The sequence below is a fragment of the Maylandia zebra genome, linkage group LG17, assembly GCF_041146795.1.
Source record: "Maylandia zebra isolate NMK-2024a linkage group LG17, Mzebra_GT3a, whole genome shotgun sequence".
Classification (NCBI taxonomy): domain Eukaryota; kingdom Metazoa; phylum Chordata; class Actinopteri; order Cichliformes; family Cichlidae; genus Maylandia; species Maylandia zebra.
In genome coordinates this window covers 9,630,196-9,649,307 of record NC_135183.1, presented here as the reverse complement: position 1 = coordinate 9,649,307, position 19,112 = coordinate 9,630,196, and the positions used below count along the sequence as shown (strand labels likewise).

Here is a 19,112-nt window from a genome sequence, read left to right as displayed (position 1 = left end):
CAAATTTTGAGGGGTGGCCAGTGGCCCCCCCTGGCCCTCCTTAGTGGTGCCCTGTCTCTCAGGACTCATACTGTAAGCTGGATGGAGGAGGCAAACTGCTCTGCGATACTATGATATATCATACTATCTGCAAAATGGTAATGGGTTACAAGAAGTCACGAAAGTATATGAAAAATGTCAACAAATATTTAAGACAAAAGACAAAACAGAACCAGCCCTTTACTTTATGACAGCTCGATAACCAATAAAAAAGTTGAACGCAATACAAGCAGGCTCGTAAGCCAATCAAAACCAGAAAAGGGCGGGCGCTGGATTGTTGTGGTTGACGTTTTACTTCCTCTTTCTTTGCGACGTGAAATCAATAAACTGCAGCAGCGAAGCTCAAGTAGGAAGAGAGGAGAATCCGCGAGAAAAGCGACTTCACGAAGGAAAACGTCTGTCGCATGTTTTATGTAGAAAGTCAAAAAAGTAAGAAGAACGAAAATAGTCGGTCGAAGAGCTCATGTGATGTGAAGTGAGACAATCGGGGGCTGCTGCTGCTCACAAGACTGCTGCATGTGATATCGATTACAGAAATAAGACACAGGGATGACCACAGCCCTGCTTCGGGCCCACATGGACGGCTAGAAATTCAGGCTTGAATGCAGAGGTTTGTAGTGTGTTTTTTCTTTTTCTTTTTACCTTTATTACAACCGTGTTGTTCCCGCAGGTCTCTGAGATTTAATTGCGATAGTTTCGCCTTCCCCCCCCTGACTGATGTTAAAGTTTGAGAGAAAGTCTGCAGAAAGAGTTTTTAGCCTAATTCACTGGTCAAAAGTAAGTTGAATTGTGACGCAGACCTGCAGATCAGTAAAAAAAGAACAACTTTTCCTAGTAAACGCCAAAAAATATCTACCAAAGAAATGGAGGAAGTACACTTTCGTGTGAAATTCATGTGTGTGTGATATGATGTTTATGTGTAAAAAGTAAAAAAAAAAAAAAACTGCACGAGAATTATATGTGCAAGTATGCAAATTAGTCCAATGTGTCAAATAAAGGAAAACTTTCCAGATGTCATCAGTCCTCATCGATAAACAATCCAGCGCCTGAGACTAAGTGCATCCCTTTTCTTGTAGTAGTCCTGTTTACCCTGATGGATGAAGCCTCTGAGAAACACAGATAAAGTAAGAATGAAGCACCTTAACTAATGTTTTGGGGGTTTTTTTTTCTTGTTTTAAATTTCCACCTTGTACAGAGTCCTCTTGCCAGAAGAAGACCAAACATGGTGCACGTCTACAACTGCCATCCTTTCTCCGCTCAGCAGATTGTGCAGGTAAAGTGAAACCTGACTGACGCTGATCCCGTGTCAGCCGTGTTTTATTACCTACGCTCTCGTCTTCACTGCTTTCCCACTCTGTGGCTCAGGTGGAGAAGGAACCCGGACTGGTCTGCTGTGGAGGTGGAGCTATTTTTGTGGTGGCGACTGGAGGATGCAAGGTTGCTTTAATGTGCTTATGTTTACAGTTTGTGACCTTTTTAAAAATGTATTTATTTTAGTAATGACTTTGGTGGTAGCGAGGCAAAATAAGATAAAATAGTCAGCTTTGTGTTAAGCCTCTCCCACCAGATGTGCAAAGGTATTTGAGGGCATATCAGTCCCGTTAACTCCACTGGGACGAGTTAATTTCGCTCCAGACCACTTGAATTACATCATGCTCAAAGGTTATTATTGATGTTTTGTCTTCCTCATCTTACTTAAGCATTTAGTAACTAACCCTTTGTAGTAGCCTGACACTGTTGTGCTGAACTGAATCCAGGTGGAGGCGTACAATGTGGAGGTGGAGGGCTGCCCCCTCATCTGCCGCTTTTCCACCATGGGCGCTGTGAGGAGCATCCAGCATAGCAAGATAGGTAAAGACATTTCCTGTCTTCCTCTACCCTCTGTACTGACATTCACTTTTTTGCTGTCTGTCTCCCATATGTGAGCAAAATGGCTTCAAGTGATGACAGTGTAAACTGGAAAGGCATCAAAAATAAAGACTCTAGACACTGAAAAATCTTGGGTTTTATCACTGCCTCCTCTGTGCTCACTCACTTCTAGGAGACTACCTGGTGACCATTGAGGAAAAGAACAATGCCACCTACCTGAGAGCCTACACCAACTGGCGTTACCAGGTACACAAGAACCATCTCGAGTCCAAATCACCCAAGAGTAAAAATAGGACAGAAACCTCCTTGTGGTTAGGGGAAAAAGTGGTTGCGAGGTGATTTTTCATTCGGCGGCAGATTGCAAGTAGTTGCAGTGACCAACTGGTTGGCCAGAGGTTGAATGCACACCACCTTTAACTAGGATTACCTCACTCTGGTGGTATGCAACCTGTCTCCAAGCAGTTGCAGTCCACCTAGAAATGACTGCGGTCAGTCTCACAAAGCGTAGCTCACAAAGGTTTGTAAATAACTAGCATCTAGATTACGAATGCAGATAGATGCTAACACATAATCAGTCAGTCAGTCTATCAGTCTGCTCTAATGGATGCAGATCATCTCCAATGTGTTTCATTGGAATGGCAAACTTGACTCGGCTCATTGTGAATTAGTTTAATTATGGTTCTATGCATAAATCTTATGTTGCTTTAATGTGATTAAACTAAGGAATATAATAAGCTTTTGTAAGAAAAAACTATCTCTCAGATTTAAACTGTGAATTTTTTGAAACTGGTAGTCAGATGTTGTTGTCAGATTGTTCTAGCTCTCTAGCTAGCTGTCTTAATTTGAACTGTACATCCTGTTATCTTCATATCACGGTATACTATACCAAACCTTCAAATTGAGGTCACGAGCACCCTCAATTAGTCTCAATGGTCATATGTCCAAGCTTACCTATGTTAGAGACAGACTGTCAAAGCAAATGGTATAAAGGGCGTTTAAACATGTGCATAGTTATGGATAAATTATGCTGAGAGCAAGAAGAAATAAGCAAATTATATTCCACCAAAGGCAGTCTGCAGCTGTCATGTATATTGCTGTTTTCTAATTACACACTGGGAAATATGTTAATGCCTTATTTGCTCTCTGTTCAGGCAGAGGAGAAAGCCCGCGTTGGGGTTCGTTTGTTGGGCCACTTGCTGGGTGGAGCATCTGTGTGGGGTGGAGTGCAGATGGAGATTATTGAGATCCCTCTGTCAGAGCGGCCCATTGCCGTGTCTTGCTGCCCGGTTAGAGGAGACCTGCTGGTTGGCTCTGAGAACACTCTGGTTCTCTTTACGTTGAGACAACACAACCAGCAGAACCTGGTAAGAACTCAATTCTTAATCAAAGTTTACCTGCTTTATTGACGTTATGGAGTTTATCTGCATTTAAATTTACAATTCAATAATGTCTTTAATTTGTTAAAGACTGTTTATTTAAGTTTTTGTTACTTTTTTGCGCAAACCGGTGTAGCTTCTCTCTGATAAGGGTCGATTTCAAGGTGCTTCAACCTTTGTCTGCTGCTCCACAATACCTCCCACATTAATTTCAGTGCTTCTTAAGCATCTCCGTTGGGCTTTGGTCTTCCTCTCATGCTGGACTCAGGACAGAATGGATGCTGCATTTATTCAATACACCATTTTGTGGTACTGATTTGTGATATGGTGCTTTGTGTGCCAGATGGGAGTCTTTAATGGGCCAATTCAGGCCCCCACGCCTTATGTTTAACATCCCTGCTTTAAATAATATCTCTTCAATATAATATGACGTCTTGGACATAAAGATTTTTTTCCCGCACATACTGTTGGTAACTTGCACTCTTTTTTAGAAGATTTTAAAGTATTTTCCAAATATGATGAGTACCTTTACAAGGTTTTGTTAAGGTGGCAGCTTAACACCATTTATTTTAATAGCTGGCTGTAAAAAGATCAAATGTTGTGGTAACGTCTCTCATCGAAAATGAGCAGACTCACTGATAACCTACACACTATGTTACACTGGAATAATGTTTGTTTCTTTGGGAGGAAAATCAGGAGAATCGGAGTCTTCAGAGCAGCTGGCCAAACACTCGGCAGCGCTGCGGTCAGAGTCAAGGTAACTAAAAAAACACACATTTATTAATTTATTAAGATATTTTCAGTCAAACACTCATTTTGTATCACAACTATCTATAAATCATCATCTGATCATTGATCAGAGAAGGATGTCTTACAATGAGCCGTGTGTATTTTATTTCATATGGCAAAGAGTTTACATTAGATGTGAATTAGGACTAAAAAGCTTCTGTTCAATAGGCCTGTTTTCTACCAACAGCTCAGTCTTCAAGTTCCAGCCAGAATCTTTCCGTCCTGGATTTTGAACGCTCCGTCATCCTGCACCTTCCAAAAATCACACCTAAGCAGGTGCTTTTCTTCACTTATTTTTATCTGTGACTGTGTCAAACTGTTATATCAACCATGTTCACTGCACCTATTTATATTTAAAAATGTAAGCCTTTTCTGAGTGGATAGCTTGCATTTACATAATGAGAGAAAGAGAACAATTTCTGTCGTACTGGGAAATTTCTAACTTAAGCATTTTTCCTTGTTTTTTTTTTTTTTTTTCCTAAATATTTTGACCGCTAGGTGGCACTGTGCGACACATATGTGGCTGTGCAAGGAGAGCTGGAAGTCTTGATATTAAAACTGGATGAAACCTCTGAACCCCAAACCCTGGAGGAACCACTGGACACAAATAACGGTAACGGCACACATGTAAATGCTCTATAATGTGTTTTAAGTCGTGGCTTTGGGGTGATTTTTTTTTCTATTTAACTAGAAAGGGATGAGTACAGAGACCTTTATGAATATGAATTACATTACTGAAGCTGTCAATTAGACATTTTTACAGAGTTCTCAAGCATTCTTTTTGGTTTTATTCTACAGATTTAATACTAAGAAAACAACATAAAAAATGCATTCAAGCTCATACTTTGAAATTGTCCACATGCAGCAGAGCATGAGACATTTTATCAAATGTAGGAGTGACCTGTGATATGCAATCTGTGATCTTTCTGCATGCACAGCAGAATATCTGGAAGACCAGGCTGACTTTCTGGTTGTTCCGAGACACCAGGAGTTACTTGGCGATCGAGCTAAAGACTGCGACATCCCAGTTAGCATTGAAAAAACCGGGCTGGAAGAAGGAAGGCAGTATGCACTTTCTTACGTTCTTTTCAGGTGTGTCTGCACTTCTGAGTTTGTTCCTTAAGAATATTTCTCCCAGCTGAGGTTTGACTGAACTCCCTCCGGTCCTGCAGGCACTTTTCTCCAGAGTTCTTCCAAGGATGCAGCATGGATGAGATGCAGCTTCACTCCCTGCAGCTTTACCCGTTCTTCACTGGTGAGTACAACATCAGTGTCGAGTTAACAGTGGAAGATGATCTGTTTTGAAATGAGGAGAAATGGAATTTTTTTTTTCTGAGACATTGTAGTATGTTCAGGAGTTTACATTCAGTCATCACAGGCATGAATCTCATGGTAATTTTGGACTTTTAATGATGTTTTGAACTCTTTGTTTTGCTCTAGTGTGAAATGATTGCACAGCACGCATCCTTAATGACTTTAAAAAACCATTGCATTTCAGTGAAGTGTCATACCATGACATTCATGCCCGTGATGAGTGCATGTAAAGCTTCATTGCTATAGAGATATCTCTGTGGTATTTCTACAGCACCTTCACATTTCGGTGCAGTTTGCTCATGTTGTAAAAAATAATCCTTTTTCTTTTTGTCCTTGTGTGCGTTTTTGCCCAATCATTGTTTTTGAGGGATTGTTACTCTCTCCCCAGGTAACCAGTCAGTGTCTCCCGATGAAGCGACATGTGTGTTCTGCTTCTTCTCCCTCCCCACCACGGGCTACCTGTACAGTCTGAAGGGTGGAGTTGAGCTCCTGTCAGCATATCAGTATCCAGAGAAGGTCCTGGAGGCGGCGCTAACAGACCACCTGTTGCACGTTATAACAAAGTATGTCTGCAGCCTTGAAGGAGCCTGCATTCTGTGTGTATTTACATTTTACACGGGTTTAAAAAAAATAGGGCTCTAAATTCAACAGTTCACCAAACATCAGATAGATTACCTTTTTCATCAAACCCATCAAGCCTTATTTCCATGATATTCCAATTATACCCAAATACAGAAAAGTTGGTGTGTATTTTTTAATCTGTGGTTCTTACTTTCTTTGTGGATTACAAGTACATTTCTCTGTGTGGCTGGTAGGAGTGCATTGCAGTGTTTTACAGTACGATGTGCAGCTCTAGCAGCCAGGATTGAAGACCCCTACATCGATACGACCATGAAGGTATGAGCCTGGCATTTACAATAAGCGAAGCTAATTTAAAAGAAAGTTCAGCCTCAGTGCTCCCCTCACTGCAGAGATCCAGTTGGTGGCGCTAATATCTGTATGGATTGTTATTACATGTCTGTAAATGAGAACACATTTAACATTTGTGTGTGTGTGTGTGTGTGTGTGTGTGTGTGTGTGTGTGTGTGTGTGTGTGTGTGTGTGTGTGTGTGTGTGTGTGTGTGTGTGTGTGTGTGTGTGTGTGTGTGTAAGGCCTGCCCACCCTGCAGCCTGGAGGTCTGTGCGCTCAGGATGCAGCTCTTCATCGGCCTGCGGTCGATGTGCGTGTACGGGCGCCATGTCATCCTGCTCTCTGCCGCCGACGCAGAGACACCGGAGGAGACCGAACGCGGCACACAGCGCAGGGGCCTGTAAGTTGTACGCACAAACACGCCGCCATGTTGATTTGTACACCTTTTGATTTTTAAAGGCTTTTTCAGGTTTGACCTCAGATACTTCCCTGCAGTTACTTGCATGTGCATGCATGTACGCACAAACATTTGAACATTTATGAGCCTGTTTACTGTATGTGTGTACGTGTGTGTTGTTGTTATTATAGCGAGTTGAAAGAACACAACATGCTGACTGGTATTTTCCTGGCGGTGGGAATTGATCCCGCAACCACGCCAGCTCTGGAGAGCCTTCTATCACGCCCCTTACTGTAAGACAAACCCAAAACCCATCCAACCCCCGTCCTTGTTGTCACTTTCAGGCCAAGCTGCAATGATGAGACCCTCAAAACACTCTCGTTCTCAAATGAAATCTTTATAAAGTCCCCTTCTGTAACCCTTGTTAATCTTATGTTACAAGACTAAATGATTCTTCTTTGCTTCTGTGTAGAGGTTAGAGGAACTCCATTAAAAACATTTTAAAAAACTAAAAGGACTCCAAGAACACAAACCTCCACCAAGGGAGGTCACTTTCTAAGCAGTATTTACTCTTTAAGGTAATAGTGTTGTATTTTCGGTACATTTGTATATCTCTGTTCTTTTTAAACGTACTTTAAGGAGTTTGCAGTGCAGCAAAAATAAGCAAAGCGTGAAGGTGTTTGTTATTTGCCCTGCTGAAACCTATTTTTTTATGTTAATATAGGACATGTGTGGGATTCAATTCATTTTTTAGTAAAATTAATTTTTGATCACAAGTTTATTTAAGAAACATAGTTTTTTAAAGCCGTGCAACCTTCAGATCAATCTATTGATTGAAGAGAGGTCAAATTTTACATATTTTAAATACTTATACGGTACTTTCTTTATGTTGACAATACACACCACACTTGTAAGAATCATAGTTTCTTAGTTATAAGCTTTTTGTCAACCAATAAATCATGGTGTTGATTTTAAGGACCTTGGTGGATGTAAGGCAGAATTTGAACGTATTGTTAACATGACCCGACTCTACTAACTTTTATCAGCATCCATTCAAAACTTGTCCAGCTATCGTGTTGACAGACAGAAAGAAATGCAAATATACCAAAAGCATAACCTAAAATCACAGACAACATATTATTTCATTGATAAGAACTTAGTGATCATGCCGTTTGATATAGAAAATAAAGAAAGGCAAATATAAAATTATATAAAAATTTAAAATCGCTTTTTTTTGGATTCATAAGAAATAAAGAACTAGCAGAAAAGGTCTTAAGCAAGTAAGTTGCATGTTTTGTGAAGAAGTTCAGAAACCCTGTGACAGTATGCAGTCATTTCTGTTTAAAAAATGGTAAATGGTCTGTATTTGTATAGCGCTTTACTTGGTCCTAAGGACCCTAAAGCGCTTTACACTATCACAATCATCCACCCATTCACACACTGGTGATGGCAAACTACATTGTAGCCACAGCCGCCCTGGGGCGCACTGACAGAGGCGAGGCTGCCGGACACTGACGCCACCGGGCCCTCTGACCACCACCAGTAGGCAACGGGTGAAATGTCTCGCCCAAGGACACAACGACCGAGACTGTCGGAGCTGGGGCTCGAACCGGCAACCTTCCGATTACAAGACGAACGCCCAACTCTTGAGCCACGATCGCCCCAAAAAACCAAATGATTAAAGTGTTTGTGTGAGTTTTGCAGCTTGGTCTAAAAGAGACAGCACTTCCTGTTTTAGTTTCTAAACCTAGCCATGGTAACCTGCCTAACTGCCCTCGGTGTGTGTTTGTGTCTTTTTTTTCTCACAAACTAATCGTGTTAGAATTGACCTAAAAAGACAATTTTATCACTGAGGTTCCTGGATTCCTGTAACTCTTTCTCTTTGACTGACACGGATGCACACACACAAGCCCCTCACCGTGTAACAAACACCTCAACATACCCTTGGTATGAAGCTCCTGTTACCCTGTTCACTAACTGTTTGTTAAAGCTGGGCAGACACTTAACAAACAGCTGAATTATGCTGTGAAGTGTTAGCCACTGATGTAGCACAGCGCATGTAGAGAGCTAAACGATCATAGTTGTCTATCTGTAGCTTCACGTGATCTAAATGTGCCAAAAAATTAGGTATAATCTGCAGTTTACCAGATGGCAGGGGAGGAAGACAGGACAAAAACATCATTAATAACTAATAATTAAATGGAAAGTGGTGTATCAATCTAGACCTACTGCAGTGTTACTAAGCGAGGAGCCAGGGGCACTTACAGTCTCACAGGCTACCATTGTACTCGTTGGTGTCAAATGATAAACCTGTTTAAAGATGAACAGGCAATAATTGGTTCTAAAAACTGAGAGCAAATGAAGCAGATCTTGTAGGCTAGATTATGTCCTCATGATCATTCTGACAGTTGTTTAGTGTGTGCCCAGTTTAACAGTTTGTTTGAATTTGTAAAATTGTGTCTGTACTGTCTTGTTGATGTCCTGTAAAGGCAATTTTTTTTTTAATAGTTAAAATATCTACAACAGATCACAACAAAGGTGGGTATAAGTACAGGATTCTTCCTGTGTATGTTGTGACTCAATGGTCAAAATCTTTGCTAATTTTTCTATATGTTGCTGTGTAATGTTTGATCTCAGGAGCAGGAGGTGGACAGTGTCTTCTACCAAAGAAAGCAGTGCAGCGGGACATGGATGGAACCTCTATGTTGTGGACACCGTCCCCCCCTTTACTCTCTACCAGGAGATGGTAACTCTCATTTGCCCAAATTGTGTGTTGCGCAACTGTTGATGATGAATATGAAAAAGTAAACAAATACAGATCTGCTGTGCAATCACTTGTGATTTGTGTGTTTTTCAGGTTGAGTACAGTCAGCGTTATGCAGAGACCAACCCACAGGCCCAGAGTCTGCGACACCTCCTCAGCGAAGCTCACCTCCTCCTGCGTGCTGCTCTACTACACGCATCAGACGAGCAACAGACGGGCCCAGCAGATCACAGGACAGATCGACAAGTGCTGGAGGAGGCGCTGAGGGAGAACTGTGCCCAGCTGGGAGACAGTTTCAGCAGGTAACACACAACCAACATTCTGTATTGATAATAACATTTTATGGGTTTTTAAATGTGTTCAGTCAATGAGATTTTACTCTGTTGGACACCTTTACCTTCAGTTTTTGTATTTTCTGGCTATTTTATTAAAATTTGTTTCAGCAAAACTTTTAATCTCTTCTTTTCTCTAAGGGGCGGTCAGAGGGAGTGTCACCTTGCTCTGCCGTACTACAGGATGTCTGGTCTGTCACTCACAGAGGTCATGTCCAGGAATCGGCCATTTCCGGGCAGCCCTTCCTCCTATGGCCCTGGCTTCCTGTTTTACCTGAAACATTTCCTGTTAGAAGACTCAGAGCAGACCCTCAGTCAGGTACACAAGATCTAAATGAGCATGATTTAACAAGTTGAGGAGATTACTTTTTCACACAGCTGGTCAGCTTTTTTCCCTTAATAATTTAAATAATGATTTTAAACCATTTTGTAATTACTTAGAATGTCTTTGTCAAATATTAAAATTTGTTTTAAACATGACAAATATGCACAACAAACCTTAAGAAATTAGTAAGGGAACAAAAAAATACAAAATATTGAATCAAAAGAGACGGGGAACCTTTTTAATCTTTCTTTCCCTGCAGGAAGCAGCTGATCAGGTCATTGACATTTTCAGCCAATCAGAGCCTGTAATGCTCATAAGCATGTGCACCAGCCCCTGCATGATAAATGTCAGTCCTGCTCGGACGCTGCAAATTTTACAAAATCTGGAGGACTCGGTGGGCGTGTCGGTTTCACTGACAATCACCATGGCTACCATGATGCTGCGTTTGGGTGACCTGCAGCAGTACACACAGCTGATGGAGAGACACGCTGAGGTCAGGATTTCACTTGTTTTCTTTGGTGTACTAACTGCTCAAGGTGCAGTGCAAGGTCAAAGTTTGCTACATGATATTGCTTCTTTTTTTTTTTTAAATTGTATGTCCATATTTTTTTTTTATATTATATACTTTTCCACACAAAATGGACCAAAATAAAGAAAGTTGGTCCCTTTCCATTCTGTGCGTAGATGCTGCTAGTGTACGGGTTTATCGAGGAGCCGAGGCTGCTGCTCTATGGTGGATGTGCAAACCAGCATAGACGTGTTTATCCCACAGCTTTAACCCGCCAGATGGCCGACTCTCAGCCTGGACTGCTGGTGGCTGCCATGGTGGCTTTACATGAGAACAGCAAAGTTAAGCTGGAAGAGGCTGATCACATATTCAAGGTACTATTGGCACCTGGAAGTGCAGTGCCTGGAGGATAGTATATCAACCCGCTGATTTGTATTACTGCCTTTCTACACTTGGATGTAGAATTAATTTCAGTTTTGCAGAATCTGATGCTTTCTACGCTTTTAGGAGCTGCGTTGTGAAAACAGCCTGCAGGTCGACTTCTGGGAGGCGATGCTCATGGCATCATCAAATGACGCTGTCATTCAGGAGCTTCTGTTTCGGCTGGCTTCTGTCTACATCGACCGTCTAACAAATACAAAGTCAGAAAAGCACACAGCTCCAAAGCGCAAGTCCCTGAAAAGTGCTGATGACCTGGTACGGCTACTTGGTGGTCTCTGTTTAGTAACCCCCCCCCCAATTCTTTTAATTTGTTCAATAACCAGATTATAAAGACACGAGTTTCATGCAATCAGCTGCTCCCATGTTTGTGTCTGTTCCAGGTCAACTCGTGCTCTCATTACGGTGCTTTGTATCCATGGCTCATTCTTCTAAGTCCAACAGACATTACCAGTTCCCAACACTTGGAGGCGCTGCACAAACTGCAGGTATTTTCTAAAGTCTGCTTTGACTGCATGGATTCAATACAGTTAAGTCCATAAATTTTTAGACAGAGGCAACTTTTTTTCTAATTTTGCTTCTATGTTACAACAATATATTTTAAATGAAACAACTCAGATGCAGCTGGAGTGCAGACTCTCAGCTTTAATTCAGTGGGTTGAACAAAAAGATTGTATAAAAATGTGAGGAACTAAAGTGTTTTTTAACACAATCCCTTCATTTCAGGTGCTCAAAGGTTACTGAAAATAAAATGTTAATTTCTAATACTTGGTTGAAAACCTTTTGAAAACCCTTTGCTGTCAATGACAGTCTTGAATTCATGGACTTCACCAGATGCTGGGTTTCCTCCTTTTTAATGCTCTTCCAGGCCTTCCCTGCAGCTGCTGTTTGTTTGTGGGATTTCTGTCCCAAGTTTAGTCTTCAAGAAGTAAAATGCATGATCACTTGGGTTAAGTAACTGACTTTTCCATTCAAGAATATTCCACTTCTTTGCTTTAATGAACTCCTGGGTTGCTTTGGCTGTATTTTTTTTTTTTGGATTGGAGCAGACAGTGTGTATCTGAATACCTCAGAATTCATTTGGCTGTTTCTGTCCTTTGCCACATCATCAATAAACACCAGTGTCACAGTCCCATTAACACCCATGCATGTCCAAGCCATCACACTACCTCGGATGATGAGCTGTTTCACACCTTCTCCATACATTTTTCTTTCCATCATTTTGGTAGAGGTTAATCTTGGTTTCAGTTTTCCAAACAGTGTTTTTCCTGAACTGGGCTGGCTTTTCTAGATGTTTTTTTTTTTTAAATCAAAGTCCAATGTAGCCTTTCTATTTTTGAGGATTATGAGTGGCTTGCACCTCGCAGTGAATCCTCTGTATTTACTTTCATGCAGTCTTCTCTTTACTGTAGACTTGGACATCGATACGCCGACCTCCTGGAGAGTGTTGTTCACTTGGTTGGCTGTTGTGAAAGGGTTTTCTCATCACCATGGAAATGATTCTGTGATCATCCACTACTGTTGTCTCCTGTGGGTGTTCAGGTCTTTTAGCGTTGCTGAGTTCAGCAGTGCTTTCTTTCTCCAAAAGTTGATTCTGTTCATCTGGATGTAGCGTTTTCAGTGGGAGGAACATTTCGTCACTCATCCAAGTGACTTCTTCAGTCTCAGTTAACTGCAGGTTTCCCCAATCTTATAAATAGTACGTTTGCATAATGACTGAAACTAGCACCACTGTAGGAACAATGGGCTGTGAGGTCAGTTCCTTCATCATAATTATGCAAATTCTCATGATCATTGATCAACAACTACTGATCAAGGCCCGCTGATCAAAGACCACCAATGGCCATGAGTACCATTCACCATCTTTCACCATCTTACAATGCTATGATTGCAGCCATTCCCCAACTCTCTGTGAATGGTACTCATGGCCATTGACAGCTCACTCGGCACTGCCGAGTAAAGGGGACGTGTCCAAATGAAGCCCATGTCAAGGCCTGTATGGTTCTTCAGAATATCACGTGACGAATGACCAATGACTCTCTGAAATGATGTGTCCGGTTATGTGATTGGAGCTGCTGAAAAGATGTGAAAATTAGTTTTTTGCATGAACTGGATCTGAGGTGATTCCGAGGATCATCACGAGAGCGCACGGAGATTGTTAGCGAATTATGGAGCAACCGAAAAGGTCGAATAATATTAGCAGTTAGGGGGCATTTTGACATGCTATAGCCCAATAATAAGTCTTAAATCAGTCTCAGAGAGGATGGTTAGTAAGAGGTGTGTGTGTGTGTGTGTGTGTGTGTGTGTGTGTGTGTGTGTGTGTGTGTGTGTGTGTGTGTGTGTGTGTGTGTGTGTGTGTGTGTGTGTGTGTGTGTGTATATTATACAGGACCTCATATCGGTATTCTCCAATTGATACATCTTTACATTTATATATCGACTGTTATGTCAGCCCCTTGCATTATCACAGTAGGGCTGCTGTACATGGAATGACCAGCAGATGTCAGCACATCCAAATGAGCTGTTAAACGTTGCTTTGTGTGATCTGCCTTTTGGTGAACCGATTGGCCGGAAAGATTTGACACATTCACGGGGCTTCATCACACCATCACTACTATAGTACCACTTTCTCAGATGGGTTTTTTCTGTTTACGCAGCTTAAGGATGGTTTGTTTCACCTGCACAGAGAGCTCCTTTGACTGCATGTTGTCGGTTTACAGCAAAAAAACAGGTCTATCAACTCCAGGCCTTTGATCTGCTTAATTGATAATGACATAACAAAGAAAATGCCCACACCTGCCCATGAAATGGCATTTGAGTTAACTGTCCGATTACTTTAAAAAGAGGGTGGAACATGTTAACAAGCTAAAACTCCTTAACCACCCTTCATCCAATCTTAATGTGGATATCCTCAAATGCAATCCATTGATCTCCATTATATAACTATAATTGGAAGATATTTCAGTAAACAGGTAAAATAAGAAAAAACACTTTGTCATTGTCCAAATATAGTTGGACCTTAGTGTATAACAGACTAATGCAGCCACTGAGACATCACTGAATTGCTGCCCAACCTGTGCAGGAAACACAATTTCTTCTACTCGGTTGTGAAGAGACCCCTTTTTTTCCTGTTCACAATAAAACCCTTAAATGCTTTTACAATAAAACCCTCAGTACTCCTACAGCAGTAAATGAAACTCCTGTTGAGAAAGTGCTGATAGTTGTGGTTTATGCCTTTTTATAAAACAAAACAAATATCCCCAGTGCATTCATTATGAAGAGGGAAATCTATTTTGTTTGTTGCTGTAAATGTTTCCTTCTGCTATAAATTTGGGAGCTGTTTTTTGGAGCCATCTTCAACTGGCCATTGAAGTAACTGCTCTTTTCAGCCCCCGGGGACTTTCAGTGTGTGACAATTTTGACAGTTTAATGGTTTTCAGTATCTTTATTACTAACACACACGGTTGCTGTTCTGAAACACACACAGCTGCAGCTTTTCAGCCACCAGCCAACTACATACCGACTACAACAAGACAGTCAGGAACTGCTTTTATGCCGGCGAGGCATGATTGCCAATGCCGCGTAGGTGTGTCCATCTCACCTGCAGAGGCACTGCAGACAACACCCCGCCACAGTGACAAATACATTTTGTTTGTGACAAACGTTTGACTTGTCTCAGCTGGCAAAGCACAGGTGTACAATTGATGGCTGCATTCCACGTAGGGTGATGCCCTATTCACGGTCATTACTGGAACTTATAGTAATACGGGGCCATCATGCATTCCATGGCTTGTGAACTTGTTGCAATAAATATGTAGGTCAGTGACATTTGAAGAGAAAACATTTTATCTGTGCTATCAGTAGTGGACTTGGTGACATATAGCAGTTTATTTATGTTTCTTTTTCTTCTCGTGGACTTTAATTTAAAATCTAGCTGCTGTTATTCTGTAATTGTATTTTTAAGTGTTCCTGTTTGTGTGTGCAGTCTCTGCTGTGTGGTCCATCTCTGTCTGTGGGCTCCGTCGTGCCTTTGTTGGAGCGCCTGTCAGACGAAACCTTATGGGGCTTCAGCCTGCACCTCCTTTGCGCTACCAGAAGGGGGCAGTATGATAGGAGCATTGAGAAGTTGCTGGACAGATGTCCTCAAGCGATCATACCCTACGCCAATCACCAGTTACAGGAGAAAAACATGGTCTGTACTGATCACGGGGCTTACATTTGAAGTCTGTAGCTACACTTTTTAGTTTATTTTTAATTTCGCACCTAATTCAACTCCCGTCTCAATCACATGTCTAATCTCCGCAGGCACTTTGGTGGCAAAAGCTCCTCCCAGAGCTTTGTGATCGCACAAGAGCAGCCTCAGACAACAGCATCCTCCTGGCTGCTCTCAAAGGTAGAGGTATTTTTCCAAAGAGCTTTCACTTTCGTTTAAAACAATTAGGATTTGCTGTGCTTTCGTCAGTCATGACTCACTAATGACCTTGTATTGTTCAGACTTATAATTTTATTACGCGGCAAAGCCGTCTGGCAGGTTTGAAAAATTTTTTGACATGAAATGAATTCACATTAAATCCCTACTTTAAGTCACATCCTCAGCTATTCAGAACCCTGTAATTAATAATGGATTCCGTGCTCAGGGAACAGATTTGAATCATTTAAACTGTAGAATACAATATTAAAATGACAAGCAATGAAGTCATCTTAGTCCAGATCTTCAAACAGTTTCAACAGTTTAATCAGTTTAATGGTCTAAAACTTAAACTGGTTCTTAAAAAAATAGCTGGATGTAATTTTATTTTACCATTTGGTCTTTGTTTTTGTGTGCCAAGCGACTTCATTCAGTCATTCATCTTGGTTGAAAAAGTGGTTCTCAAGAAAGCCCAAACCCCCTGTCTGTCTGTTCTGTGTAGTCATGTTTTGAACAGACACCGTCAATCGTCCTCTTTTCAAAAGCAAAATTGACTGCCTGCATGAAATGTGTTCAGGGAACATCAGTAAATTGTAACTTCAGCAACTAAATTGCTGTCATTGGGAAAGTGTTGGATATCTGTGCTGGGGAATGAATAGCAATTCATTACAATATGATTAAACAAAGTGAACTCTGAGGGTGTAGCAGGGTTGGGTAGACTGGGCACACCCCAAGCCACTTCTGTAAGTGGATATGATGGGAATTAAAGAAATATCAGGAAATTACTTACTGATACTGGCAAAGAAACTAGAAGTATGAGGAAGTAACATCTCCTGTGTGTGTGTACTTGAGTTTAATGAGACTTGTTTTTTGTCAACAGAGACGCTTGTCGTAGTTGCTATGGAGATGAGCCCCGCAGAATTCCTGGAGCTCATCCCTGATGATGGCACAGCATCATACTTCTTGCCACACCTGTTGACGTGCAGCCAGAGACAAGTGCTGGCCTGAAGTGTGCATACACACACACACACTGAATACTGAGAAAACATTTCAGAAGAGTCCTCAGAGTTGTGTTTTTTGGCCAGCCACTGTGGATGACTCAACTTGCAGTATTTAAACTATTTGTTTGATATCAAGCAATCATGTATTATAAGCACTGTGCAACTAAACTCAAAGGCTTTAGAGTACTATGGTGGACATATCTCCTATTTGATGTGATTGAACAAATACAGGAACAGGCCTGCCGGGGGTGTACTATGTGAGATTAATGGCTTAGTGAGGTGTGTTTAGAGTTTAGGTTTAAAACCACTTCCATTATCATAAATTCTGTTAATGAAAGCACGCACCATGGTTAGATCACTACCCAAGAGAACTTTATATATGCAGACCTGTTGGTTGGTACGTTAGTAACGCCACTTAACCTAAACCATGCAGTTAGGTTACTCATGCTTTCTCTCTCACATTGTCACTGGAATTTACAGGTGTTTGGTTACTGATGCAGCAAATGTTCACATACGGTATTCTTTTATGTTTGGTCACTTACCAGTTGTTTTTTTTAATTGCCGTTAATCAGTTATAAATTCACAAGAAAAGAACACTTTTCTGCACTCTGCAAAAGTTGATTCTGTTCGTTTTCAGTGGGAGAAACGTTTCGTCAGGCTTCTTCAACAACCACTGATCAAAGGCCATGAGTACAATTCAGATTTGGGGAATGGGTGCAATCACAGCATTTGTAAGATGTACCCTTCCTCGATTCAGAGATGGTCTTTCCCTTTTCACGTAAATGGCCTCCTTGACTCCCCGTTCAAACCAGCATCCCTTCCTCATCAGGATGTGTACATCCTCATCATGGAAAGAGTATCCACTGGCCTGTAGGTATAAAAAGACTGCACAGTCCTGGTATGAGTGGCGAAACGTTTCTCCCACTGAAAATGCTACGTCCAGATGAACAGAATCAACTTTTGGAGATTTACGTACCTGGATGATTGAGCAGGCATTAAGACACTTTCCTGCACGGTTTCTCTTTTGCTGGATTTGTTCCACCTCACTCATTTTGCTTTTTGGCATGATATTTTCTTGTATGTTATTAAAGTTTCTCAACCCTGAAGTGGAAAGCCCAGATTACTAGTGAAGCTGCGCTAGGTTTTCTACATCAAGCTCTGTTGGTAACAGAGGTTATCAACAATCTCATATGTCTGAGCGATGCAAAGAAAGCCTTCCTACACTGAAGTTGCTTCATAGTATCCCCTTTAGGTCATGGAGAGCTTTTAGCAATGTCCCTCCTCAGGGCTGAAGCCTGTTTATCTGGTTTTATGGAGTCGGGGTGGGGTTGTTTGCAGAACTGTCGATATGTAGATATCGTTTTGTTTTCCCGTTCATAATCTACTATCACTGGCCCCGTTGTTAGGTACACCTTGCTAGTACTGAGTTGGAGCTACTTCTCTCATCAGAGTGTACTTAGCATTGAACAGGTGTACCTAACAAAGTGGCTGTTGAGTCTATGTGTTTATGAAACACTTTAAAATACTGTTAGAACTGCAGAGGAACATTCAATTTATTTATTTATTTTTAACTAAAGTTCTTAAGTGTGGAGATTTAGAAGTGAGTGACCTTTGAGCACTGATTTGTCCACTGATTATTATTATTTTTTTAAACAATTGCATGGATGTCTGTTAAGTGATAATGCTGTTCAGATAAACGGTAAATACATACCTCAACACATACCGGCGTCTTCTTCCTGCTGTATTTACTGTGTATCTGGTTGTTCAGTGATGACGCGACGAATCCTACTTCCGGGCCTAAAGTAGTCTGCGTTTAATATGGCTTTTGTGTTGTTAACATGTTTAATGTTATGTATTTTCTTCTATTTAATCTCAAAAAGCTCCTAAAACAGTCAGTGATCACTGTTGACCTCCCTCGGCTTTTATTACCGCTAATCATTTATTTAAGCTCAGTTTTTAAAACCTTAGGATGTAACTACAGCCCAGCCCATGCAGCAGTATATGAATGACTAACCTCGTATTGTGGATGGATTATCTCAGTTGTTCTCCTGGCTGAAGTTTGGTCCTTTTACAGCATCTTGCCATGCGATTACATTTGTTCCTGACCACCGAGAACACTCACGTTAACTTTTATCGAGTGGAAAAAAAGTTAGCTTGTTTATATTATGCTAACATAGCTGTGTCGCTAGCGGTCACGTAGCACATCATTATATACCAGCTAGCCCAACTTCAGTAACCCTACAAACGTCACTGCTGTTTAGTTTTCTGTCTTCATTTATGCTGGAAGTGATAGCAGAGCTGTACGTTTTAATTTGTTTCCAAAACCCCGCAGTCAGGACATGTTATATTGTATTTAGATAGAAGCTAGCGAGCTAACTTCCTGGTAACTTCTAACTCCGTTAAATGTCATAAATTCAGTTTTCATGGATGCCTGGATGTTAAACTCAATTGTTACACCTGGTAGAGCAGAACGCTGATCATTTTATTAAAGATGAAAGACTTTAGACAGTTTTTCAACTCTCAGTAATGCCATAGTGATCGTTTGATATATGGACCTGCAGCGGAGTTTAGACCCAGACAGGCTAGTGACGTCAGACTGAACAATCGGATTGTCACAGAGTGTGAAAGTTTAGTTTTGGCCAC

At 41.2% G+C, this 19,112-nt stretch overlaps 1 protein-coding gene across 5 annotated transcripts; it reads left to right on the top strand.

The window, feature by feature from the left end:
* The first annotated feature begins 316 nt into the window (after positions 1–316).
* On the top strand, positions 317–18,189 carry hps3 (HPS3 biogenesis of lysosomal organelles complex 2 subunit 1). 5 transcript variants are annotated; one of them, XM_076875486.1, is made up of 25 exons: positions 317–649; positions 1,235–1,312; positions 1,405–1,476; positions 1,797–1,890; positions 2,081–2,154; positions 3,060–3,272; positions 3,981–4,041; positions 4,261–4,349; positions 4,572–4,686; positions 5,012–5,165; positions 5,246–5,328; positions 5,776–5,950; positions 6,203–6,284; positions 6,540–6,697; positions 6,886–6,987; positions 9,332–9,440; positions 9,552–9,760; positions 9,932–10,109; positions 10,375–10,608; positions 10,800–10,997; positions 11,131–11,319; positions 11,445–11,549; positions 15,046–15,252; positions 15,366–15,453; positions 16,349–18,189. In XM_076875486.1, the coding sequence occupies exons 2-25, from the start codon at positions 1,262–1,264 to the stop codon at positions 16,474–16,476; spliced, it is 3,168 nt and encodes a 1,055-aa protein (XP_076731601.1). In that variant the 5' UTR covers positions 317–649; positions 1,235–1,261; the 3' UTR covers positions 16,477–18,189. The 5 variants fall into 5 exon arrangements, with proteins under 5 accessions (XP_076731601.1, XP_076731600.1, XP_004562118.3 ...); XM_076875485.1 differs by having other exon boundaries at positions 3,060–3,273; positions 3,970–4,041; positions 5,015–5,165; XM_004562061.5 differs by having other exon boundaries at positions 318–649; positions 3,972–4,041.
* Positions 18,190–19,112: the final 923 nt, after the last annotated feature.

Bases quoted from the DNA above. Each gene is read 5' to 3' on its own strand.
- hps3 (XM_076875485.1), top strand. From the start codon at position 1,262: ATGGTGCACGTCTACAACTGCCATCCTTTCTCCGCTCAGCAGATTGTG. The intron at 10,110-10,374 runs GTACACAAGATC...CTTTCCCTGCAG, and splicing joins CAGAGCAGACCCTCAGTCAG to GAAGCAGCTGATCAGGTCAT. The intron at 15,454-16,348 runs GTAGAGGTATTT...TTTTGTCAACAG, and splicing joins CCTCCTGGCTGCTCTCAAAG to AGACGCTTGTCGTAGTTGCT.